The following is a 26,640-nucleotide window of genomic DNA, read 5'->3' as shown; positions in this document are numbered from 1 at the left end:
TGATAGAACTTCGTAACCAAGATATCGATGATTTTTAACTCCCCCGCTCCACTTCGTGACGCGGTTTTGTGACGCGGTTGGGTATACGACGTGTAATGCGTTGTTGCACAACTCCCGCTCCCCTCAGTTCGTTACGTAATATGAGAATAGTCCTTAAAGAAGGCAGTTCTATCAGTTTCAGTCAAGGAATATCAACTGCATGAATAATATAAAAAGTTTAATTCGTAATTTCACCCGTCTTGAACACCTGTTTCGATATAGGAACTAAGCCATAAAAAATTAAATTTTTATAATATGAACTGGTAATATTTGGCAGAATAGTCTTCGGAGAGATTTATCAAGACTGATGAAAAAGACACCAACAAAGTGTCAAAACGTCGAGAAAACACGATTTACGATTTACTCCGGCCGTCGGTAGAACCTGTTAATAGTTAGTTTTTGCTTTTAAACTTTTTTTTGAGCTTCAATGTTCCAAACCATATGAATATTTAGCCAATTACTGTGAAAGGGAAAGTTTTTGAGTGCCCTTTTAGGTGGTTTTTTTCTTAATGATTTTTTAATACAAACACGAATCCGCAATATTATGTCTGTTTCAATTAAACACAAAAACGCTTTGCGATAGATAGATATAACTTTTCATACATCATTTGCATACGTTGAAGTAATGTAATAGAGTTATTACGGAACATTAACCTATTAGATTTTTGCCAACATTTGACAAACATTCTTACTTATCTTTCTATAGTGAATAAATACCTTTTCGCAGGAAACCGTTTGAAAAACTAGAACGGCTGGAATGCGTTAGTTTGAGTTTGTCTGTCTAGAACTACAATCCTATTTAGTTTGTTGTCTTCCGAGAGAACAAAAAACCCGCATCGTTCGGTCTAACCTAGCAGGATTCGATAAGGTCCCATCAGTTCCGTTGCCACCACCACCGCAAACCCCAACGCAGGTACCCAACACGTCTCCTGGTCGCCCATCGTTACACCAGATTGGAGCGGAAGGTGTTCGATCGGATCAGGATCGATTTGCCCGAATTGATCACAGATAGTTCAAAGTCCGACCGCATCAGCTGCCGGGCGGTGGTCATCGAGCGGGAAACGTCACTCGCGTTCAGCACCCGCTGGACATGGTGGGGTTTCTCCGCCTGTGTGGTGGGAACCGAACTGCTACCCTCCACTGTAGTCGGTGGATGACAGTTGTTGCCGTTTGTGTTGTTGTTATTGTTGTTGATGTGATTGTTGTGTAGTCTCACTTTCAGTCGACTTTTCTTGCGACAAAAGTCGAAACTACATTCGACCATATCCTGGCTGCTTCTGGTCATCGTTTTGGTCGGGTTATTCTTGGTGGTGTTATTGTCCATCGATTCGTTGTTCCGCACCCGGTTGAAGGCCGCCCGGTACTGAGTGTTCATGCCAACGTAGATGATCGGGTTGTAGCAGATGCTTGATTTGGCGATCAGCGCCGGTAGCACCGCCAGCGCCGGGCTGATCAGATCCGGCGGACCGAACTGTTCGACCAGCGCAAAGACGGCGTACGGCGTCCAGGCCGTCATGAAGGCAATCACCATGACGGCCACCATCCAGGTGACGCGTTTCTCCGCCCGGTTGATCCGACCGGCGCGGGCAGAATTCTGGGCAGACGGAAAGACGGGACGGAAATTAAATAGAAAACTCAAACAAAACATGACAGAAAGGCAGCAAAACCACTTACCCTTCGCATGATGACCACGATGTTGGTGTAGCTGTATACTATTACCGCCAGTGGGACGACCAAACCGAAGATGAACAGGAATATGACGTAGCTGGTGGCATTCGCTGTCTGCGACTCCCAGTTCACGGAGCAGCTGAAATGAAAAGCAAACTGAAAGTCAGTATGAAACTAACACGCTTCAAGCGGCTGCTCCGGTCGTTTCAAGTGATTTTTAACAATATTGTGCTTTGTAAGGCACACCAAGGTCAATTGAAATAGAAACTGCCTCTTTCTTGCGAAGTGAGCTTTGGCAGTCGGATAATAACAACAGTTTAAATCTTAGAATATTATTTGTTTTTTTCACGCGAAGTATGAAAGGAAATTAAATACTTTATTAGTGTTGCTTGTTCGGCTCGTTTGAAATTCAAATAGAGATATTTTCTTAGTTTTGAATCAGCGTTTAGCTTTAGCGTTAGATGGAACGCTTGCTGAAACTGGAAAAAAATGTTAATACTAATAACAATTGATTTTTAAGAGATATTTTAAGTTCATATCCCAGTGTACCACACAAATTTGCTTGCAGCTCACATTTCATAGCAAACCCTAATTCCTACAAGTTTGAATTACACAGATGGGTGAACCGGCTGCTCATCTAACTAACGTACATTGTGATTCGCCGTTCAAATGACAGCGTGATCCTGAGTCGGATTCGGCTATCCTTTTAAACGTAATATATCCATGTAATAAATTAGCTGCCAGCAGCAGACTGCAAGTGAGCACCGCATGCTATACATTGTGGGGTTGTTCTAAGTTCCACCGGTAGATGCCATTGTTGAACTTCCATCAACAAGTTCATCTCGAATATAAACATACTTCGTTCTGGTGGCGGTGATATTACCTACTCCGTCATATGTTTGTACCAGTATTGTTCAAACATTAACGTCATACGTGGTGTACTTCACCATGCGACGCTAATCACAATTTACTGTGCAGCGTAATATTTTCATAAACTGATGATATCTGAGGAAAGTTCCTATGGTACTTAGACATTGTTGAATAATGGAGGTTTAATAAGATAACAACCCAACATGTTAGAATTGTCAAGGAAGTGTAAGTAAGTGGCGCCATGGGGCAGATGAAATTTTTCACTGTGTATCCTGCTAGGCTGAAATACGCAACGAAAATCAACAGAACGTTGTCATCAATGAACAGTTACCTCCGAATGTTTACCACTCTAAGAAATTGGCGTAAATTCCAAACTTCGCGTAAAAAAAACATTTTGTGGATTTCAACATTACGCGAAAAAATAGACTAATTGAGCACATCCGCGTAAATTCCGAAAATCGTATAAAAAACCGCGTAGTAAATTCCGAAAATCGTGTAAAAAAACCGTAGAGTAAATTCCGACATTCGTGTAAAAATAGTCACGTAAAAAACAAAACGCGTAAAAAGCGACTTCAGTCTACCTATATTTGCATAAAATTTAACGTTTGTTAAGTGTAGGTACCATTTCACAGATTATTATTTTTGTGACAAAATTTGACGCGATGAAAATACCTCTAATACATTTTCTGAATTCTGTAGATAACTAAATTAAATTTTTTTTTGTGGTGCATACATATTATTGTTTTTAGGAATCGCGCGTATCGGATATTCACTTCAAAAGGTTAGGCTCACTGACTATCGGGGTGTGGTAGCGTGAAACTGAAGTACATATCATTCACTATCATACTGTTAATTCACAACATTTGCTTCAGAAAGAGGGAGAGATTTCAGTTGCAGTCAAGGTCTTGTGTGTGTCCCGTTGTGACTTGAGAAAGGAAGCAGAATAGCCGACCTAATTAGTGATTTAATTTTAGAAATATAGTTTAATTTTACGATAACAGCACGGTGAAAAAAAGTAATTACTGAGATGATCCCCTTAGTAAAGACGGTGCGGCGCGCTCGAATATAACTCTTCACTCTTCAATTAAAATCGAACTTGGTAGCAGAGAAAATCAATCCCGGCTTCAAAAAATCTGATACTTGTTTCAAGTGGTAAAAGGTAAGAAATTATTTATTTTAAATCCTAATACCGTGCACGCGTTCACAATTTTGCATAGGATTTCACGTACCTAAGTACGAGCAACCTTCGAGATCTCTGTTAGTTCCGCAGTCTCTAAAAATATTAAGCAAACAACTAATACCAAGATTGATGGAACTCAAATTATAAGTAGATAACTAATAGCTTATCATTTATGGTCTTCAGCACTTTTGTTCGTATGAATATCCCTCTTAATATAAAACTGTCAAAAGTTCATCATCGCTTACTATAATGAAAATAAAAAAAAAACTTTTTTGTGTTAGGAAATATAGACATAGTTTCTTCGGCAAAGTTGTAAACATTGTAAAAACAAGCAACTTTGCTAAAGAAATAAAATTTCTATCTTCATCAAAAGCTGAAATATAGGGCAAATTCTTTAAAACTTAAAGTTTTACATATTTAGCGTATGTTGGATGCATTTTACAAGAGTATATGGTTCTAAGCGACTATTGAAAGACTCAAAACACCGGTTTTTGCAGAAGTTTGCAAAACTCTAGGATCTTTCCTTACAAAGTTATCGCTTATTTAAGTTTTATTTTTCTTTAACTTCACGAGCCAAAAGCGATAACTTTGTAAAGAAAGCTCCTAGAGATTTGCAATCTTCTGCAAAAACGTGTATTTTGAGTCCTTCAATAATCGCCTAGAATCACATATTCCTGTAAAATGCAACCAACATAAGCTAAGTATGAAAAACCAATTTTTAAAGAAGTTTTAAAAAATATGCCCTATAGTTCCGCACTCGATAAAGATAGAAATTTTATTTCTTCAGCAAAGTTGCTTGTTTTTACAATGTTTACAACTTTGCCGCAGAAACTATGTCTATATTTCCTAACACAAAAAAGTTATTTTTTTATTTTCATTACAGTGAGCAATGACGAACTTTTGGCAATTTTAGATCAAGGGGGATATTCATACGAACAAAAGTACTGAAGACCGTAACTGATAAAATGAATGGAAAAGACACTAGGAGAAAAGTTCCGCTTTTCGCCCTTTTGGACCACTGTGTGTTGGTGTTCCTCTTATTGTTGATATGAAGTTAGTTATCAATGTTCAACTATCAATCAGATTTCATAAATCAACACACACGTCAGCAGGCTAGACTCGGGGTGGCTCGTGCTGTTGCAAGCAGTCGTCTCCATTCAATTCGATCTTGGGCTACTCGTCGTCAATTTCCCAGTTGTCTAAGAGGTCACAAAACACTTTTAGCCTGGTCGAGCCATCTTGAACATTGAGCTATCGAATTTCACCGAGTAGGTAAATAATAATTCGTATGACTATTCGAGGTGCCAAAGCCACGTGACTCAAACGATGGCGAATTGGCATGAAAGGGTTGGCCGCTCAGCGAGGCTGGTATGCTCGGCGCGGGCGTGTCGCACATCCCTGGCACGAACGTCATTCTCATACATTTTTCTTAAAGCCGTTTGAGCCAGGCTTGCTGGTTCGATTTTACGTCCAATTTGACAGCAGCTGTAAGAATTGCACAATCATACGGGTTTTTGCTTCAGAAAATTTGTATTTGTTGCATGTGGGATGTGGATAATGAAACATGTTCGTTTCTGTTATCGGCAACATAAGAAAGGAAAAATTCTGACTTTTGATAGTCCTATTTTTTACGATAAACGAATGAATGGAAACAACACGCTGCATTCGTCATACTGCGCAGCATTAAATAAGGTTTATTTCTAGTTCCCGTCGTAGTAAGTAAAGCCATTCTAATTTTCATCATTTGTTGGATATATTTAATGAATACTCCAAAAGTTTTTGTGCTGATTTGATTAAAACACACTTACCTTCCGATCTGTGAACTTTAAAATTTCTGAAAAGCGATTATTAAAGCATGTTATTGAAATTACGCAACTGACTTTATTTCTTAAATTCGTCGTACCGTTTTAAAAGCCGTCCATCAAATTTTTTCATCGTCTGAGCTAAAAATCACAACAATGTTTATGTAGCTAACTCGCATGTATTTGTGTAGGATGGCATGACAAATGTTATTCTGCAAAATTTTTGCAGGTCAGGCAAGTTTTTCTGGCTGTAGAATAACGACAATGCCTTGCGTGAGTTATTTTCATTTATGAATGACGGAAATTAAAACGATTAGTCGACATTTTCTTCTTCGTCGCACGAAAAAATGTAGGAAATTTGGTTGGTAGAACTTCTTTAATGATAAAAAGCATTTAAATAGATCTCAGCTCACTTTGATTGATCGCATATGATAGACAACAAACTAAAATATTAGGGAATAACTAGTTTTGCATTGTGTGTCATAAAAATGCTGATATTTTTAATGATTTGTGTTGAATAGGACGGGAATAGGCAGTTACGACGAAGCAACAACATATCCTACATGTGGATAAATTTTGTTACAAAATTTGTTGTCTACCACTATTACCACCACCAAGGTGAGTCAAAATAGGTGATCTAGTTTTCACAGTTTGTAGAACAGAAGTGCGCGGAACGATTGGTTAGCAACCATCGACGTTGTTTATACATTCAATAGATTCCGCTTTGAAAATTTCGGTGATCGTCAAGGGTAACCCAGCGGGGGTAAAAAACAAATTTGAACATCAGAAAACCTCTCTTGACTAACCTTGACCACCACTATCGGAGGCGGCTTCAGCTGACAGCTGTCGTGACAGCGATCTGGTGTGACCCTCTCATGAGTGTTTGTCGATTGTTGACAAACAAAGCCCGAACTTGAGGGCCGAATCGCAAGCGTGATAGGGAGGCTCGATGTACGGATGAAGTTTACCGCGAGGCAAAATAGGACAACACGATTCTCGCTAGGAGAAGTCATTTTGGAGTCTAGAGTAGGGTAGAAATTAAAAGAAATTAACTTGTAACGAAAATAAAAAATATATGATAGATGATGTTTTTGGCAGTCGGCCTGTATGGTCGATTGTCAGTATTGAATTATTATCTTTTATTTCTAAAAGAAAAACTGGAGTTGCTCTTCATCGCCCTCAAGAGCAATGTTGAACAGGATGTAGTACAAGCCGGCACATTGTTTCAACCCTCGCCGCGTATCGAAAGAACTGGAGACCCGATCAAATGAAAATAACAAATTTATAGCAGTGGTAAATGAGTTCTATATAACAAGCTTTTGACGTATTTCACTGCGACTCTTCTATGGAGTTGGTAGCACTCTCTCAGCGCCCCCCTCTACTTAGTTTTTCGAAAATTGCTCTAGACTAACTTTTGGAAAGGGCGCAATTTTTTTCTGAATTTTCATAAAAAAATATTGAACAATTTAAAAATTAATTTCTACACCGAAAAAAAACCATTTTAAAAATTAAAATTCAATTTCCCAAAAAGCGCCATCTCAGAAATTGATGATTTTTTTTTTGAATATAAATAGCACCAACAAAAAAATATGTATAACTAACTTTTAGAAAAAATACTGAAAAAAATCAAAATTATTTCCTACACTGAAAAAAAAGCATTTCAAAAATTAAAATTCGATTTCCCAAAAAACGCCATCTCAGAAATTGACGAAATTTTTTTTGAAGATAGTATTTAACTGAATAAGAACTTCTGGCTGTTTGCAACATTCATGTAGTCTGATTAGAGTAAAATGTTGCTTAGAAAATTCTTGATCGTTTGCTATCATTAACTCATTTTTCAAAATTTTGCGACTTGGTCCGGTCTGATTAGACACCGACCATATGATATCGCGAGAAGCAATCGAGTTGAGTAGGCGAGTCGAGCGGTCGAATCAAGCAATCGAGTCGAGTAGTTGGGTCAAGCAGTCGAGTCGAACAGTTAAGTCGAGCAGTCAAATCGAGCAGTCTAGTCGAGCAGTAAAATTAAGCTGTTCAGTCAAGCAGTCCGGTCCACCAGTTGAGTCGAGTAGTCGAGTCGAGCAATTTAATCTAGTGGTAGAGTCGAGCAGTTAAATCGAGCGGTCCAGTCGAGCAGTTTAATCGAGCAGTTAAGTCAAGTAGTCCAGTCGAGCAGTTGAACCGAGTAGTTTAGTCGAACAGTTTATTCGAGCAGTTGAGTCGATTAGTCCAGTTGAGCAGTTGAATCGAGCAGTTAAGTCCGAGCAGTCGAATCAAATAGTTTAGTCAAGCATTCGGGTTAAGCGGTTAAGTCGAACAGTTGAGTAGAGCAGTTCATTCGTGCAGTCAAGTCGAGCAGTTCATTCGAGCAGCCGAGTCGAGCAGTTGAGTCGAGCGGTTGAGTCGAGCAGTTGAGTCGAGCAGTTGAGTCGAGTAGTCCAGTTGAGCAGCTGAGTCGAGCAGTCTAGTCGAGTAGTCCAGTTGAGCAGTTAAGTCGAGCTGTCGAATTAAACAGAAATCAAGCAGTTGAATCGAGCAGTCAAATCGAGCAGTCTAGTCGAGCAGTTAAATCAAGCTGTTCAGTCAAGCAGTCCAGCCGAGTAGTTGAGTCGAGCAGTCGAGTTGAGCAGTTGAACCGAGCAGTCGAGTCGAGCAGTGGAATCAAGCAGTTGAATCGGGCAGTTGAGTCGAGCAGTCGAATCGAATAGTTCAGTCGAGCAGTCGAATCGCACAGTTCAGTCGAGCAGTTCAGTTGAACAGTCCAGTCGAGCAATCCAACCGAGCAGTCTCATAGACCAGTTCAGTCGAGCAGTCTAGTCAACCAGTTGAGCAATCAAGCAGTACATCAGTCGACCAGTAAGGTGACTGAGAATACAACCCATTGCTACGAAAGCATGACGTCCTGTCAGGGACCTGTTTTTAGCTACCGATAAGCCTCTTATAACGTCCTGTCAGAGACCTGGTTTTCGGTACAGACATAAGCCTCTTATATAAATATACTAGCTGACCCGACAAACTTCGTATTGCCACAAATTAACCTGTGTTGTACATAATTCATGAATCTCGGATGATCTTTGTCACAATCTCGAGTTTTGAAAGCCCCCCAGTGGGCGGCGCTTCCAACGGCGGGTCACCGGCAACACTCGCGACCGTCTCGTCCTGAATGATCTAGTGTTACTATAGATAGTTTTTGTGGTCTTGTATTGACTAATGTTTTATGGAAGAGTCTCGAATTTCTCAAGTTCGATTAGTTTTTGAGTTTCGCAAAAATTTCTGTTTTATTTGTATGACAGTCCATTTCCCCATAGCACAGGGGTGAGAGGTCTCTAACTATCGTAAAATAAATTCAAGACTCCAAAATCTCCCACATGCCAAATTTGGTTCCATTTGCTTGATAAGTTCTCAAGTTATAAGGAAATTTGAATTTCATTTGTATGGGAGCTCCCCTCTGAAAAGGGGAAGGGGTCGTAATTCACCATAGAAAAAATTTCTGCCATCTAAAACTCCCACATGCCAAATTTGGTTCCATTTGATTGATTAGTTCTCGAGATAAGAGGAAATTTGCATTTCATTTGTATGGAAGCCCACCCTCTTAAAGGGGAGATGGGCCATAACTCGCTTTCTAAAGAAGAGAGGGGTCTCAATTCACCATAGAAAAAAAATCTTGCGTCCAAAACCACTTACATGTCAAATTTGGTTCCATTTGCTTGATTAGTTCTCGAGTTATGAGGAAATTTGTTTTTCATTTGTATAGGAGCCCCCCCTCCTAAAGTGGGGAGGGGTCCCAGTTCATCATAGAAAAAATTGCTGTCTCCAAAAACACCCACGTGTCAAATTTGGTTCCATTTGCTTGATTAGTTCTCGAGTTATGAGGAAATTTGTATTTCGTTTGTATAGGAGCCCCCTCTCTTAAAGTAGAGAGGGGTTCTAATTCACCATAGAAAATATTTATGCCCTAGAAAACTTTCACATGCCAAATTTGGTTCCATTTGCTTGATTAATTCTCGAGTTATGAGGAAATTTGCATTTCATTTGTATAGGAGCCCCCCTTCCTAAAGTGGGGAGGGGTCCCAATTCATCATAGAAAAAAAATTTGTCTCCAAAAACACCCACGTGCCAAATTTTGTTCCATTTGCTTGATTAGTTCTCGAGTTATGAGGAAATTTGTATTTCGTTTGTATAGGAGCCCCCCCCCCTCTTAAAGTGGGGAGGGGTCCTTATTTACCATATAAAATATTCTTGCCCTCGAAAACTTTCACATGCCAAATTTTGTTCCATTTTCTTGATTAGTTCTTCAGTTATGAGGAAATTTGTATTTCATGTGTATAGGATCCCCCCCTCCTAAAACGGGAAGGGGTCCCAATTCATCATAGAAAAAATTTTTGTCTCCAAAAACACACACATGCCAAATTTGGTTCCATTTGCTTAATTACTTCTCGAGTTATGAGGAAAATTGTGTTTCTTTGGTACAGGAGCCCCCCTCTTAAAGTGGTGAGGGGTCCTAATTTACTATAGAAAATATTCTTGCCCTCGAAAACCTTCACATGCCAAATTTGGTTCCATTTGCTTGATTAGTTCTCGAGTTATGAATAAATTTGTCTGGAAGCCCCCCCTTTCAAAGAGGAGAGGAGTTATAATTCCCCTTATAAAGAGGGGAGGGGTCTCAATTTACCATAGAATAAATTCCTGTCACCGAAAACACCCACATGCCAAATTTTGTTCTATTTGCTTGATTAGTTGTCGAGTTATGCAGAAATTTGTGTTTCATTATTATGGGAGCCCCCCCTCTTAGTGGGGGGAGGGGTTTCTAACCATCACTAAAACCTTTCCTGGCCCCAAAAAACCTCAACATGCATATTTTCATGCCGATTGGTTCAGTAGTTTTTGATTCTATAAGGAACATACGGACAGACAGACAGACAGAAATCCTTCTTTATAGGTATAGAAGATTATATGTTATATTAGGCCATTACAAATATTTTAAAAAGTTTTTGTCCCTCCGGTGTTGGGTCACTGAAGGGGGGGGGGCGAAAAAAACAAAGAGAATTTTTTAATCGAGCAAAAAAAATGGATTTTAGGCATTTTTATTTTAAGTTTAAACGTGAAAACCAAATCTATTCTTGCTTTTAATATATACGTTGTCAATTTCCATGCAAAAATCTACGAAAAAAGACAAAAACGAAAGAAAATTTTTTAGCCGATTTTCGCAAATTCCGCTGTTTGAATTTCCATTTCTATTTCATGCTAAAAGCGTTAACTCAAGTCGTACACTCATTTTTCAAGTTTTTCAGGCTGTAGAGCCCACAGACAATTGATTTTATAAAAAAAATTTAACTCATATCCTACAAATTATTTTTTTGGCCCCCTGATTTTTCAAGGCAGTTTCCAAGGGGGGGGGGAGGGGGTGACAAAAACTTTTAAAATGATTTGCAATGGCCTTAAATAAATTGATTAATTCATAAATGCAAATTGTCAAAAAACAAAATAATTTTCTTGTTTCAAGTGCAAAACAATACCCAGAATTAGAGACTGTAGCGTCAGATGGAGTCTAAGCTGTGTTTTTAGCAAGTTTCTGTCGGCATTTGGTTAAAGGACATTCTTTCAATGTACCTCTTTGCATTAGATTCCGAGTAAATTAATGTTCTCTTAATCTGTTGTCACAAATAATGCTGAATTTTGGAATTTTTTTTCTCAAGCTGTCAAAAGACAACTATACATGAAGAAGATCTGATTTTCCAAAATTAAAGATACATTGTCCATTATTGAAAATAAATTAGTGTACATTTAAAAACGGTCCATAATCGGCTGTTCGGCGTTGTACGGCCGGCATGTCAACTTTGCGAATACATCTCTAGATTCTACCAATCAACTGTTTGCAATTCGTGCAATTCCAGTTATTTTTGTACGCCAAGGAGCTCAAAATCCCGAAAAAATCTTCGATTGGGCGCACTCAGATTTTGCGGGTCGTGGTTTTTGGGTACAAATGGGATCGATTTTTTTTTGGCGTAAGGCGCTGATGCTCTATCCGGCTAAAACACGTACTGTCCATCTGCATGATGTTTTTGTAGAAACGGGCACAAAATTTTCTTCAAACATTCGTCTTGTGAATCTTAATTGATAGTCAAACCAGAGGGCTTGTTGTTAAAGAAACGAGAAAGAGAACGATGTCCTTTTGCGTTCATAATTTCCACTACCTTGCTTGCGAATAGTTGTTGGGCATCTTGGGATATGGTAAACAGTCGAAGCCGCAACATATTTGCTTTTTAAATGTTGTACAGTATACTTTTTGTCGAAATTTCTGTTGCAGTTCGTAGAAGTGTACAACGCGCTTCCGAAATGCTTCTTGTTTCGACGCCATTTTTAGCAAAACTGGGCAAGCATAAACAAAACAAAAAATATTAACAAAAAGAAGAGAGCTAACACACACATACTCTCATTTCTCTCTGAGCTCGTTTGTTGTTGAGCACAAGGGCCGCAAAAAAATTCCAAAATTTTAGTTGCCACCCGTTAGTTCAAATACAATCCAATTCTTTGCGGAATTTCGTATGAGTGTAGTACAATTATAGTACAGCACTGTATGCCTTATTCCCTATTCCAACGGACAGGCCTCGAACGAAAGTGAATGATATGAAATGAATGAAAGGTAAATTGAAATACCTTAAGTCTTAATTTACGTATCTGTGGTACTAATGTTTCTATAGTGTTTGTGATTTTTTATATATGAAAGTATATTTAGCAGGAAATCCAGACGTGATGAAAAGAAAAAAAATTAGTGTTGGATTCAGCACCTCGAAAAACATACAATTCAGCAGAAACACATAATTCATGTAAATGACAAAAAACTATATGTATATTATTTTGATCTAGGCGGATGAGATGAGATATTTTCAAACTATCTCTAGCAGGATTCCCCACGATTGAAACAGATAGCGGAATTGGATTGTTTTCATTAAATAACCTATCGAACTTAAATAATTTTTCGTTAGCATTTCCAACATTGAAGCAAAACCAAGCACTTCCGAAGAAGTGAACCATTTTTAAATTCAAGAAAATTTCAACAACAACAAATTTGAATTTATGTTAAAAATGCTTAAATTATTCCCTAATCGTAGCATCACAAAATCTGTCATAAATATAGATATGTCACCCAAAGTGCAAGTGCAAAGTGAGCATCGAAGTGCATGTAATGCTTCTTCCATATCGCCTTAGAAATTCGTTCATCTGGAATCAATACAGGTATGAGCAAACGAGCACAATACCGATAGGTGCATGGTTCAAGTTGATTGTTTACTACTTTCGGGTGAACCTCTTATCTTCTGACGTATAAGTGCCGAAACGTTAAAGATGCCACAAATATGGTTGGAGTGGTGGCCCAAGTGGTATCGTGAAGTGGATTTGAATTTTTTTTTTGCTCTATTTCGCATGAATTGATTTTTTTTTTGTTTCGATCAGATCAGGACGGTGCATAATGTATCACAAGTTGCTGATGCGGTGGCAACATTTTTTTATCGCCGCTGATATGATTTTTCGTACACAATCGAAAGCACAAAACAGGAGGAAAATTGAATTTTCAAATATGTGCTTTGTTTGCTATTCGTTATTTTAGCAGAACTTCATTGTGAACTATAAAAATCCTCCGTCGCACGTGCGCCAATGGAGGCGCGTGGTTTTCTATTGTAAATAACGATCGAAAAAATTGAATACTTTAATATGAAGTGTCATGAAAACGAATATCGATGTGCTCACAGAATTTTTCGATTTACATTGTGAAACGTGTCAAATCAATCAAACGAAGGAATTATTTTCATGAGCATCATTTTCCCGAAAACTCTATGCTATACAGCTTCCAACAAATCTTAACGTTTCGTATGGAACTCACCTGATATTGGCAGCCTCGTTGACGTACGCACCCCAGCCGAACAGCGGAGGCGATGTTAAGGCAAACGAGTAGCTCCAGATGAATATGATGGCAATGACGGCACCCCGACGGGACGGACTTCGGGACGCGAACGGCGAACTGATTAGGCAGTAGCGTTCGTACGAGAGCACCGTCAGCGTCGTGATGGATGTGATCCCTGTCGTGTGTCGGGCCAAAAGAGCACCGAAGAAGAAAGAACGACAAAAACGATAAGTGGTTAGCGTTGAAAAGGGCAATTGGCGGTGACACATTGGACTGAGAGTGAGACATTTATAATTGGTTTGACAGTTGTTCAACTGGTAATTGTTCAAACTTTGGGCTTTAATAAGTAAAATTCTATACGAAACTATTCTCTTTACAAGATTGTTGACATCCAATTAGAATTCCTAACTTGGGAGTTGGGATACGTATTTATCACTTGGATAATCATTTACAACAAATCAGTTCCATCGAAATGATTTTGCATCCCTGCAGCAAATCTTGTTAGGTTATTTTCAAATGAAATGGTACCATTTAATAATGACAAACTTTCAGAAACTTTATTCTACGGTAGAATTGCCACATAAAGGCATGGAATTTATTTGGCTATTCACTGAAAATAGATCTGTTTATTAATTTTCTCAATCAAACGAAGCGGAAAAATACGATACGAAATAAGTCATCCGAATTAAGATTACTCCATCAAAAGTGCCCTTTAACCCCTTTAATTTTGATTATTTAATTGAAGCATGAACGCTGAACGAATAATCATTAAAAGACTTTTCAACTGATTTCAGCAGATTTATTCCCACTGACTCAGCAGTAAGTAGCATAAGCTACTCTGGAAAAAACCACAAAAAATTTGTACATTCCAGGCCTCCCGTGTGCTGTGTTACTGTGGCATTGTGGTTACATTTTATCATTTAAATCTAGCCGGCCCGTGGTTTCATCTCACGTCATCCAGCCTGATGAAAACGTTTCATCTTCTCACTTCCCATTTTGCTGCGGCAGGCAGGTGGCCAACCACGCAAGTCAGTCTAGCGGCCGGCAGGCAGGCAGGATACTTTTTTTTACGTTCGATTCCGATCACGTCCGACAAACGATGATTTTGTACAAACCATCCGCATGCTCGTCGGCTACCTCCGCCGGAGTATTGCGTTGGTTTGATTATCGATTTTCCACACCTCATCCACGGTTGGAACGTGACCTGAAACTCGATGCTTCTTCCGGTGCAACTGCAACCGGTAGGTTGCAATAAAATTGCGATGAATTTCTTGAGGTTACAAACTTAAAATATGGAGTACCATAGGCAAAGGGATATGTTTGCATATCGTCGTGGTGCACCGAAGCACATCTTTACGTTACACCGAAAGCAAAGAACAACCTGAGGACATGAATTGCCATTGGGAAAAAGAGAGCAACTATTTACCTTGCACAGTATCAAAGAATTTGTATGCATCGAAACTGCTGTTATCGTAAATTGAACGGGCATGGTTTTGGGAAGAATATTGGCATTACACCATGCTCGTGGGGAGCACGTGCTCCGTCATCTATTTAAATTTTGGTATCAAGTTTTATGAAATCCAGACGATATGGATCAGATGACCTACATTTTCATCGATCGGAAGTTTTCTGTGCATAGTTTTGGTTTTTGGAAACTAAGAAATCATGTTAATGCCGAGTATGAAATGGGTAAGGGGACTGAGAAGTAGCGCCAAATATAGCTCTGACTCTTCCACATCCCTACCTAGTGCCTCCACGTGTCCATACCCGATAATGATCGAAAATGAGTAGCTAAGCTGGAAATAAAATATTTACAATCTTATCATAACACATTAACATTACCATTGTTTATCACATATCATTCTATTGTACATCCATAGTAAATAAGAAAATGTAGTTACCAACCCGAATCATGTAAGGTACGAGAAAATTTTGACAAGCCATTCTAACATACAAACTATCAGGCTAGCTAAGATTGTATATTAAAGTTATTACTCAGGTAACCAGATGTCTATGTTGGAAGAAATATTTCTTATACTACTGTGGACTGCTAATAGGTGTTTTAGTCCATGGTTCATGTTTTGGTTTGTCCATGATTCATGTCCGCACAGGTTCATCGGGAAGATGCTGTTTCTGTAGAGCGCCAGTTTTGTGCAAATTTGCAAACTACGGGACTTCAGCTGTCTACGTAATTCGCAGATAGCGCGACTCGCGGCAGCAATTCGTCGTTTTACTTCGCGACTTACATCATTGTGGCATGTCACGTGCGTACCAAGGTAAAACTAACACCATTTGGACCCTCGCGCTCCCTGCCAGCAACCATGTACTTCGTTTTGGTGGTATTAATGGTAAGTCCCAATCTCGCTGCTTCCCGTTTAAACGGCCCAAAGGTATCTTCCACTGCTCTACGGTCGATTCCGATGATGTCGATGACATCCGTGAAACCAAGAAGCATGTGAGATTTCGTAATGATAGTCCCGTTTCTTTCCACGTTTGCTCTTCGTATTGCACCTTCCAAGGCAACGTTGAATAGCAGGTTAGAGAGAGTGAATCACTTTGCTTCAGTCCATTCAACGTCACGAAAACGACTGAAGTCTCCTTCACTATACTGACGCATGATTTTGACCCATCCAACGTCGCACGAATCAGCGTAATTAGTTACGTCGGAAAACCATGTTCTAGCATTACTTGCCATTACTTATTTCATTTGACTGAATTTTAGGACACTTTAGAAGCATTCCCGAGTATCCCATATCTATTAAATCTAGTGAAAGTTGTTTTTTACAAGTCAAGCTTGGATCGGATTTATCATCTGCATTCACAAAAGAGTCTGGTGTACCGCAGAGTAGCATTCTTGGACCACTTCTTTTTATTATGTTTTTCAATGACGCAGCTCATGCCATGGATGTCGACTTGTTTATGCCGATGACTTCAAACCCTACTTGACGATTCGTAGCTTAGAAGATTGTTATCATCTGCAGCTTTTGTAAGATAAATTTATGACGTGGTGTAAACTGAATTCCTTGCTTATAAGCACTGCTAAATGTGAACTAGGGTACGGGTGGGTATTCCCAGCACGCTACTAAATTCGGCATACATTACCTTTTTTTGCTGCGCTTTCCCAAATAAAAATGTTGCCGCTATATAACAATACTGAAACGAATGTAGCACTCATAAGCTTTAATGTGTTATAACTATTTTCATAAAAATGTAAGAAATTTGCTAAATTTTGTTCAATAAACATCAAAACCACTGTTTTTCCACTGGCACGTAATCAGGCTGAAAAAATCAGCATAAATCAATGATAATTATAATAGACCGTTGAATTTGTATTAAAAGATGTGGCTTTTAATTTTAAAGATGAAGGCATAAACCTTCGAAACGTCAGCCGAAAACGTAAAATAAAGTTTTCGTAAGAAACCCGAGACCGAAAAGCCACATCTTTTAATGCATAAATCAATTTTCATTCACTAGCCATTAGCAGCGTTTTGTTTTTAATTTCAGCCTATGGTGCTCTATTTACGCTACTACCAATGTGTGAGGCAGTTGCTCCTGAAATTATTCTATCGTGTTGACATAGCTAGTATTTGAGTGACAACCACTTACTTCTGGTGCTAATGTATATGCACGATTCAATGATACACTAGCGCCAGCAGCAAGCTGTTGTCACTGCAAAACTAGTTATCTTCAAAGAGCCGGTATATAGACTATACCGACACGTTATCCATCGGTCTCTCTTTTGATCTGTTTTTGAATTTAATACCTGCGCTGGCTATTTCGGCCGGTCGGATTAAAAAAACACAGACACCGCTATAGAAAATGGGCTCAATTTAGCCGTACCGATTTCATCATTTCTCGCGACTATAACTTAAATTCAGTAGCGTTTTATTAAGACCAAAATACACGCCGATATTCAGTAAATATTATTCTATCGACTGGTATAAAAATCTTGTCTCGAATAAATATAGTTTCAACGTAATTCCTGAATATTGTTCAGGCTACCGATTAATGGGCTGGAAATACCCTCCCGTACCCTAATTACTTTTCATCGATCTCAAACGCCGATTCTCTTCGAGTATGCTATTAATGGGCAAGCGCTAGAGAGTGAATGAGTTAAGGGAGTGGATCACGTTAATGACCATGGCGTTATTCTTAACGGAGAGCTGACATTCGACAGATGCTTGTAAACCAGTTTCACCGGACGAACTTCGTTTATTTTAAACCAACAGCGTTTTTTGTGAGAATTTTCAATAGCGTTGAACATTTCTTCGAATTTGGCGAATCCATTTATATGTTTAAAAATAGATTAGCTAGAAGTAATTCATTTTAGAAGTAATTCATATTCGCTTCATTAAGACTTTCATGTCAGATGATGTATAATAAATAAACAAATAAATAAACAAATCGGCCACGGTAAAAGTTCAACTTTCAATTTTTGGACAAATTTACGATGTTCATGATGAGTGTATTGATATTCGTGATAAAATCAAATGCCGATGGATGTATTATCGGTGGAACATGCAAATAGTGTATGTTCATGAGGGACGCTCAACGATTATAATGTTCATATTTTCGCGAATTCTCCAACCACTGATTATTACTTACGATAAAATACCGTCTAATACGGTTAAAAACTCCGGACTTTCGGGTGCAATTGGATTCAAAATCAAAGTTAAAATACGACTAGAAATAAGACTTGGAACTGGTACTAGAGTTGAAATTGGAATTGAAATTGGACTTGACATAGGACATTGAATTATACTTTAATTTGAACTTGAAGTTTTTCTCTTTCTTCGGTTTCCATTTTTCTGTCCTGTATTTCCTGTTTCATTGTTCCATTTTTCTCCGTTTCCTATCCCATCTTCTCCTCTTCTGTTGGGTACTCTTACCACTCCCAAGCAACAATGTGAGTTGTATTGTGCTCTTATGGCGGTTTTCATGACCAATTTTGGCCTTAAATGCCATCATAAGAGGTAATAAAACCATTTTTGTTGCCAAATTGTTGCTTGGGACTGCGTCTATTATTTTGAACTATTGTGGTATGCCCCGTTGTTTCTTTTGCTGTACGCTTCAGGCTTACCTATCACTTATTGAAGAAGTGGTAGGCTGGTAGCTGAAGCGAGACAGGTGCCAATCAGGGATGACTTGATTTATCAACCTTGTAATCCTAATCAGCGACACAAACCAGATCTCCCTAAGCTCTAGTGGGCCCTTTTTGAGATACTGCAGTCTGCGTCCTATTAATGCTCCACAATTGCAGAGCAAGTGTTCCGAGGTTTCGCTCTCGACATTACACAGGCGACAAATATCATCTTGCACGAAACCGAGATTCCGAAGATGATATTTACTCGGGCAATGCTCTGTCACCAGACCAGTAAATGTGCAGGGTTGTTGCGACTCAGCAGCTTTTGAGTAACCTTAACGAGAAATTAGCAGTCATTGATTTTTCGTTGGAGAGCCCAGTTTCGGAAGCAGTTTTTGGGCCTAAAAACGGAGTTCTGTTTGTAAAAATGTAAATTTTGAATTCTTCTTGTCAATCTGAACACAGTGAATATATTTTCATGAGCAAAATTTTAGTTTCAAACAAAAAAACTGCTTTTGAAATTGGCAGAATCGATGACGACTAATTTCACCTTAATACTCGGTATTATAAATTTTTTTGATTGTTTGAGCGATTTTACGGCCATCCAATTGGCTATAATTGTTCGGCTCTCCCATTGTTTCAGCTTACTCTTCATCACACAGTCAGAGATACCGTAGAATGAATCCGGACCTGTGAATGGAGAGTTAGAACCTCATCTTGCTAGTTCGTCTGCAAGTTCATTTCCATCTATTCCGCAATGACCAGTACAGGTTTACCGAGTCTACCTGGCTCAGTTGCCGTAAGAGACAAATGCAATCCTAGACAATTTTTGAGAAACACTTAAAAGCTTTAAGCGCTTTTAGTGCCGCTTCCCGAGCAAGAATTGACAACAAAGGTATATCAAAATTATTACATATTTTGCTGTTGATATCAACTAGAAAAGGCGACATCCATTTAGTACGTCACGCAAATTTTGACCAAAATCAACCCCCCCTCCCCCCTTTGTCACATTTTGTCACACATTCATGACCCCCCCTAAGAAAGTACGTCACGTCACGGTTAACCCCCCCCCCCCTCACAACAAAATAATTAAATATACATTCCAACTTTATTTTTCAAAGTTATCAATATAATTCACTTTAATTAATCCATCAAATATTAAAAAACAGAACTAGCAAATAAAAAAAGGAAAATTTTCGTGGAAAATCTTGAAAGAATCAGGATTTCCTGCTGACGACTTGCAACAACATGTCTTGGAAGAACTGTTCTGACGGATTTTGTCATTTGGTGTATTTTTTGCAATCATGCAACATTACCTTAGATGCGAAATTTAATCCGCAAGTGGCACAAACTCTATCCTTCAGGGAGCTTTTGAGTGAGGGACGGCAGAATCTTAAAACTAGTTGTGGAACTCCGGTATGAGCTTATGTTCATCGATTGAGTTCGAATATCAAGGCGAAACATTGCCATTGGTCTCTGGTAGCACCCCGTAGCCCCTCAGGAGTTTGTACGACTGCTATTTGCGGTTGTAAAAATCTTTTAGGCAGGACAGTACTCAAGGAGCTCTTCAGTGGTGTACAGCATATTCCGAAAAGCCTTATAATTCCCCGAATAAATTTTCCATTTGAAATTTTTTCCATGTGACGTCACATAACTTTATACCCCCCTCCCCCTTACGTCACAAATCGTCACGATTAGGTCAACCCCCCCTCCCCCCTATAAGCGTGACGTACTTTATGGATGGCCCCAAACATGTTTTGATATGAACTCAAAATGGCACTTATGATGTATCAGACTTTGCTATCATTTTGTTTTCATTTTTATTGAAAGAAAATGTGTTGACAGATTCTATTTATGAAGTAAATAAACCTTCAATATTTAAATGAATCTATTTTCACATAAGATACACCGGGGCCAGTGGGACCTAAAAAATGAATAGTTTGGGTTTATTCCACTGTGTTTTGTGATGACCTATGATTATTTCAAAATTCTTTCAGCAGAGAAACTCTTCAGTGGTATCACTTCAAAGGATTAATTACGAAAAAGGCCTATCAATTTCCATGAAACGAATCTGGAGGAGAATTTTCAAAATTATAGCGATAGGTCCTACTTGCCCCATTTACCGGGGCAAGTGGGACCTATATTCAAATTTGATTAAAAAGCATAAAATAATAGTAAATTGTGTAAGTTAATATACAGCAATGTTAAAGCACTGCAAGAAGCAATCTAAAACAATATTTGTACGAAGGGTTCATTCATAAATAGCGTAACAAAATCAGATCACAACGGGCGACTTTATAATTTATATAAAACACAGATCGGGAGCAATTACGCTGTAAAGCATTATTGTAATGAAATGTAGTTGAATATTCAATTCTTGCGAGACGTAATTTAGGATTAACCATTGTTTAACAGCTCGAAAATACGGTTATGATCTGTTTGTTCTACCATGCCCAATTCGGTAGAGCTACTCATAAGAGATAGTTACGCTATAATAACCACAACACTTTATTGTTTCAATTCCAGTTGCAGATTTGCTTAATTATATCAAATTTGCCTTTCCAAATTCAATTAACATCGTTCAGGTGTAACCAAAATCTGACCAAACTGTTTGTTCCCTCATAAGCTGTGCTAATGGGCTTCTTTTTTTGGGGCCCCTTGGTTTAGTCCTTTTAGGTTTTATCTTAAAGCACATCCCTGGCACGAACGTCATTCTCATACATTTTTCTTGAAGCCGTTTGAGCCAGGCTTGCTGGCTCGATTTTGACAGCATCTGTAAGAATTACGCAATCATAGGGTTTTATGGTTCAGAAAATATGTTGCATGTAGGATGTAGATAATGAACGATGTTCGTTTTTTTGTGTTATTGGCAACATAAGATAGGAAAAAATCTGACTTTTGATAGTCTTATTTTTTACGATAAACAAAAAAAGGGAAAGAACACGCTGCTTTCGTCATACTGCGCAGCATTAAATACATGCGTTGTCTCGTTTAAATTTTGTTTCAAAATTTGTAGTCTACCTCTATTACCACCACTATCGGAGGCGGCTTCAGCTGACAACTGTCGTGACAGGGATCTGTCTTAAAGCTTTACTGGTATAAATATTATGTAATTGAACTGAAAATGCTCGGTAGTTCATCTAAAAAATGTATTAAGACAGGAAGTTTTGTGCTGAAACACTTTATTTTTAATAGGTCCCACTTGCCCCGGGTGCTTTGAAGTGCCGACCTTATTTCAACCCATTTTTTTTAATGCCATTTGTCAAATTAATCAACTAGTTTTCGGGTGTAATTTGTTAATACACTCATTATGTTTACCTACTGTCAGAAAAACATGTACTTTTACGTAAAGCCCGTGACCAAAATATCATTTATAGAAAGGTGCGTCAAACTTACAACGCAAATTGAAAATAACGCTCAAATTTAAATTCCAATTTTGATGTTTGGAATGCCTATTATAAATAATCTGTAATATTTATGTAATAATCTGTAGTATTATGTAATAATCTGTAGTATTAAAACATGCATTTAAGTTCTATCTTTCATTTCTAGAAAGGTACGGTTGGAAAAAATGAGGTTGAAGAGAGTTATGAGCATCGTTCCCACTTACCCCGTATTCCCACTTGCCCCGGGGTACCTTAATTTTTTTTTCTAGTAAAATGGTTGGTTCAAATTATATGATGATAGCAAAATGATGATGATATGATAGTAAAATGACAACTTATTCTGCTTTTCTATTAATATTGTGTAACAGCAGATTAGTATTCCATTTGATATTTTTGATAGCAAAAGTAGTATTCGATTTAATTTCAAGGCGTGGAATTTTTGCAATCAATTTTGATATTTTAGCCGCTAAGTCGACCAAAATGAAATCACACCAAGTATTCAAAATCCGTTACATCAAGATATCAAATTTTGTTTTCAATTTGCTCTAAAACTTTGGTCGGGTTGGCTGTCAGAGAACATGCAGATATTAGCACTTCTGTATTACCTTTTGAGACAGACGTATAATAGAATGTACAACTATTATAGCAGCTATCTCTGCCTGGAAAACTGTTGGCCAATCTGCTACAGATATTCTAGTTCTGGGGCCGTACACTCCAGCACCCGTTTTGACTCCCATTTTTGACCCGTCCGTATAGAACTTGATTGAACCCCTGCGGACGCTAGGTCCCCCCTCATCCCAAACCGAACGTGATGGTTCGTTTACCATGTATGGGATGTCGTAGTTGGTTCTAGCTTCCATCCAATCACTGTTCATTTCCACAACTGGGCCAACAGGTAGAAGTTACTCAACTGTCCGGTTTTATCCCCGTCGAGAATTGTTTTCCATCGTTTAACCCTTTATAAGGCAGTGGCAACTATATTGCCACCAACAAAAATTTTTTATTTTGCTTCTATAATTATATTGATGTCATTATAAACGCAAAACAAATATTTTTCGTTGGTGGCAATATAATTGCCACGGCCTTATAAAGGGTTAAGTATTAGGGCGCTTTTCTTAGCCTCTAACTGAACGTGTTGATTCAGAGGTAGCAAGTGAAGGATAGCTTCTAGAGCCTTCGAAGGTGTGCTTTTCATTGCTCTGGTTATCCGTCCCATCTTATTTTCAGTCCTATTTTTTACTCATTTTTTTGTTATTTTCTTCCCCGTTTTCCGTTTTCTCTTGTTCCCTTTTTTCTCGCTTTCTATTTTCGTCTTTTTCTAATTCTTTTGCTTCTCGTTTTTCGTCTGTTCTGTCACATTTATTTCGTTTTTTGCTTCCATTTTCCATTTCGTACTCAGTTTTTCTTTTCTGTGTCGCATTTTTTACCTTTTTCTATTGCATATTACCTTTTTCTTTAGTCCGTTGTTCCCCGTTTTTCTTTTCTTCTTTTTTCCCATTTTATATCCCAATTTTCTTCTCTTATTCCCGTTTCCTCTCGTTTCGTTTGTCCTTTTCCTTTTTTCTCTCCCGCTATGCTGCTTTTCCCTTTTAAGTTCTCGTGGTTTCTTTTCCATTTCTAATCTGTTTTTTAATCTTCTTTTTTCATTTTTCCGCTCGCAGTTCCTTTTTCCGCTTTCTCTGTTCCTTTTCTGTCCCGGTTAAACGCTTTACGTCATTTTTTGTCCGATAATCGACTTTTTTCTTTTGTTCGGTTCCGGTTTTCGTTTTTTGACGTGTTTGTTTACTATACCGGGTACAACTTGGCGAAAACGAAAATTGAAGTGTAACATTTGAATGAAAGATTTCAAATGCTAATAGCAACTATACTACTGAACGAAACATAACTGTTAATATGGCGTTCGATAGATAAAATGCCCAGCAATTTTATAGTAACAAATTTATAATAATCTTGATGATTATAATGAATGAAATAATGATGAAAATGAAGCTGCGAGAAGGGGCGCTATCACATCCTATCGGTGCGAAATGTCGGTTGGGTTGGAGCATCTACGAGTACGTTCCAAAACACTCGAATCAGTGCGCAATCGTCGGTTTCCACATCGGGACAGTTTCCGATCCCTATCGTAAACTAAATGATCAGCTTCCTGACTACTTCACCCTCGAAGATGCTGGACTCGTCGAACCACGCCAGGGATCACCCGACGAGAAGCGCGCAATACAGCTGCTACAGGAAACTACTCGACGAACACTTACCGGTACGAACTTCGAAACCGATCGTGGCATCGAGGTGGCATTTGTCGGGGCGAAGACCAAGGTGGTGCCGCTGAAAACGCTCTCGATCCCTCGACTTGAACTGAGAGCGGCGGTTCTGGGCATCCGCCTGATGGAGACCGTCCAGATGTATCACTCGTATACGGTCAATCAGCGCTACTGTTGGAGCGATGCAAGCACTGTACTCGCGTGGATACGTTCAACCGATCATCGCCGCTACCACAAGTTTGTTGCCGTTCGGATTGGCGAGATCTTGTCATCAACACAGCAGTCGGAGTGGAAGTGGGTACCGTCTGCACTGAACGTTGCCGATCAGGCAACCAAATGGAACAACAACCCGCAAGTAACCTCAAGCGACCCCTGGTTCCGGGGACCGGACTTCCTCTACGAGTCTGAATATCGGTGGCCTAAGCAGCGCACTGTCACACCGACTGAAGAAGAGCTTCGTCCCATTCATCTTCACGCCGCCCACTTTGCTCCCAACATGGTATTCGCAAGATTTGAACGGTGGACCAAAATGCACCGTGTAGCTGGAAGGATAAGTTGGAACTGGGCCACCTCACTAGTGATGAACTCCGACGGGAAGAAGAAGCGTTGCTGAAGACCGCTCAAAGTGAGTGCTTCGCCGACGAAATCAACATCCTCGTCAAAACTCAAGGGCCGCCCGAGAATCGACATGCTACCGTGAACAAATCTAGCACCATCTACACAAAATGTCCGTTCCTGGATGAGAAGGGTATCCTGCGCAGTCGTGGCCGAATCGGTGCCGCTCCGTATGCAGCGACCGAAGCTAAGTTTCCCATAATCCTTCCCAACCAACATCTAATTACATTCCTCCTTGTAGACTGGTACCATCACCGTTTCCGGCATGCCAACCGCGAGACCATCTTCAACGAGATTCGCCAGCGCTTCGAAATCGCATCATTACGACGACTGCTGGAGAAAGTAGAGCGCGCCTGTGCCTTCTGCCGCCTAACGAAAGCGATCCCCAGGCCACCGGTCATGGCTCCGCTGCCTGAGATGCGTCTGACAGCTTTCATTCAACCCTTTACCTTCACCGGGTTGGACTACTTCGGGCCAGTACTCGTGAAGGTGGGCAGAGGCAACGTGAAACGGTGGGTTGCCCTCTTCACTTACCTTATAATTAGAGCTGTGCACATGGAGCTAGTGCACGCACTGAATCTTGTATCATGGCAGTTCAACGCTTCGTGGCACGCAGAGGCATGCCAAGAGAGTTCTGGACAGACAACGCCACCTGTTTCCAAGGTACCAGCAACGAGTTGAAGGCTCAAAGGGACGCCTCAAACAAAGCGCTCTCGGAAAAGTTCACATCGGTAGAAATCATCCCTCTGGAAGCGGAGGGAATGATCAACTCTAGACCGCTTACCGTTGTCCCTCTAGAGTCCGCGGATAAAGAGGTTCTAACCCCCAACCACTTCTTGCTGGGTAGCTCCTCTGGGTCGAAGTTCCTACCGACCGAACGGCTGGGCGCACGCTCTACCCTTCGGGGTAGCTGGAAGCTAGCCAGGTACATAGTCGACGATTTCTGGAGAAGATGGCTGAAGGAGTATCTACCCGTAATTACGCGGAGATGCAAATGGTTCCAGGACGTGAAGGATCTGGCGGAAGGCGACTTGGTTCTCGTGGCTGACGGAACGGCGAGGAACCAGTGGATACGAGGACGAGAACAGCAGGCGCTAGTTCGGACATCCTCAGGGATCCTGCGTAGACCAGCAGTAAAGATCGCTGTATTAGACGTCGAGGAGAAAGGTAAACCTGGTTCCGGTGTATCAGGAGAATCGGACTCTCACCAAGGTTTACGGGCGGGAGTATGTCACGACGGGACCCTTCGCTGCGGTAACGCTTCTAACGGCAGCATACCGTCGACTGTCAGCGAAGAGTGACATCGAGACTGACGAACGTCAGATACAGTTGGAACGTCAAAACGGACAAGGCGAGAAGAAACATAGTTGTTCGGTACACGCATCGATTCACAGTTAAAATTCTTATTTCTAATTATTTCGCTAAATTTGTTATTCTATTCATGCATCTTATTCTTAAATCTAAATACTAAGACAAGTTTACATGCAGTTATAACTTACTCTAAACAAAAGTGTGAAACTAAAATATGTAAGTACTGATCGATAAAAAGTAAACTTAGTTAAACTTAATACTAGTGTTAAAATTTATATACAGATAAAAGTTTGATGCAGTAGAAAGTGGGAATCAGGCCACACCACTTCCAGAAAGTGTACACCAAATTAATAAGACTGCATTTAATTGAAACCTTATAAAATTTACTTAAAATAAATACATTTTTAGCTTAAAGCTTCACACAATAAAAACACGTGTCGCTATTCAGAGTTGATCGACATAACCCAACAAGCAGTAAGCAGTGAAACAGTGTCAGTTTCATTTTACAGTCCGAGTAGTCAACTTCGG

The 26,640-nt window shown here is 39.5% G+C and overlaps 1 protein-coding gene across 1 annotated transcript in view; it reads right to left on the bottom strand.

Moving 5' to 3' along the window:
• Positions 1–982: 982 nt before the first annotated feature.
• LOC128739483 (vertebrate ancient opsin-like) overlaps positions 983–26,640 on the bottom strand; it is a 37,132-nt gene continuing 11,474 nt past the window's right edge. The window contains exons 3-5 of the mRNA XM_053834977.1: positions 13,436–13,631; positions 1,714–1,846; positions 983–1,633 (exon numbers count right to left, since the gene is read on the bottom strand). Of these exons, the coding sequence (XP_053690952.1) occupies positions 983–1,633; positions 1,714–1,846; positions 13,436–13,631 (980 nt within the window). The remainder of the gene's footprint in view (positions 1,634–1,713; positions 1,847–13,435; positions 13,632–26,640) is intronic.

The sequence above is a fragment of the Sabethes cyaneus genome, chromosome 3 (assembly GCF_943734655.1).
Source record: "Sabethes cyaneus chromosome 3, idSabCyanKW18_F2, whole genome shotgun sequence".
NCBI classification, from domain to species: Eukaryota; Metazoa; Arthropoda; class Insecta; order Diptera; family Culicidae; genus Sabethes; species Sabethes cyaneus.
The sequence above is the reverse complement of the archived record's forward strand: the minus strand, read 5'-3'. Positions and strand labels throughout refer to the sequence as shown.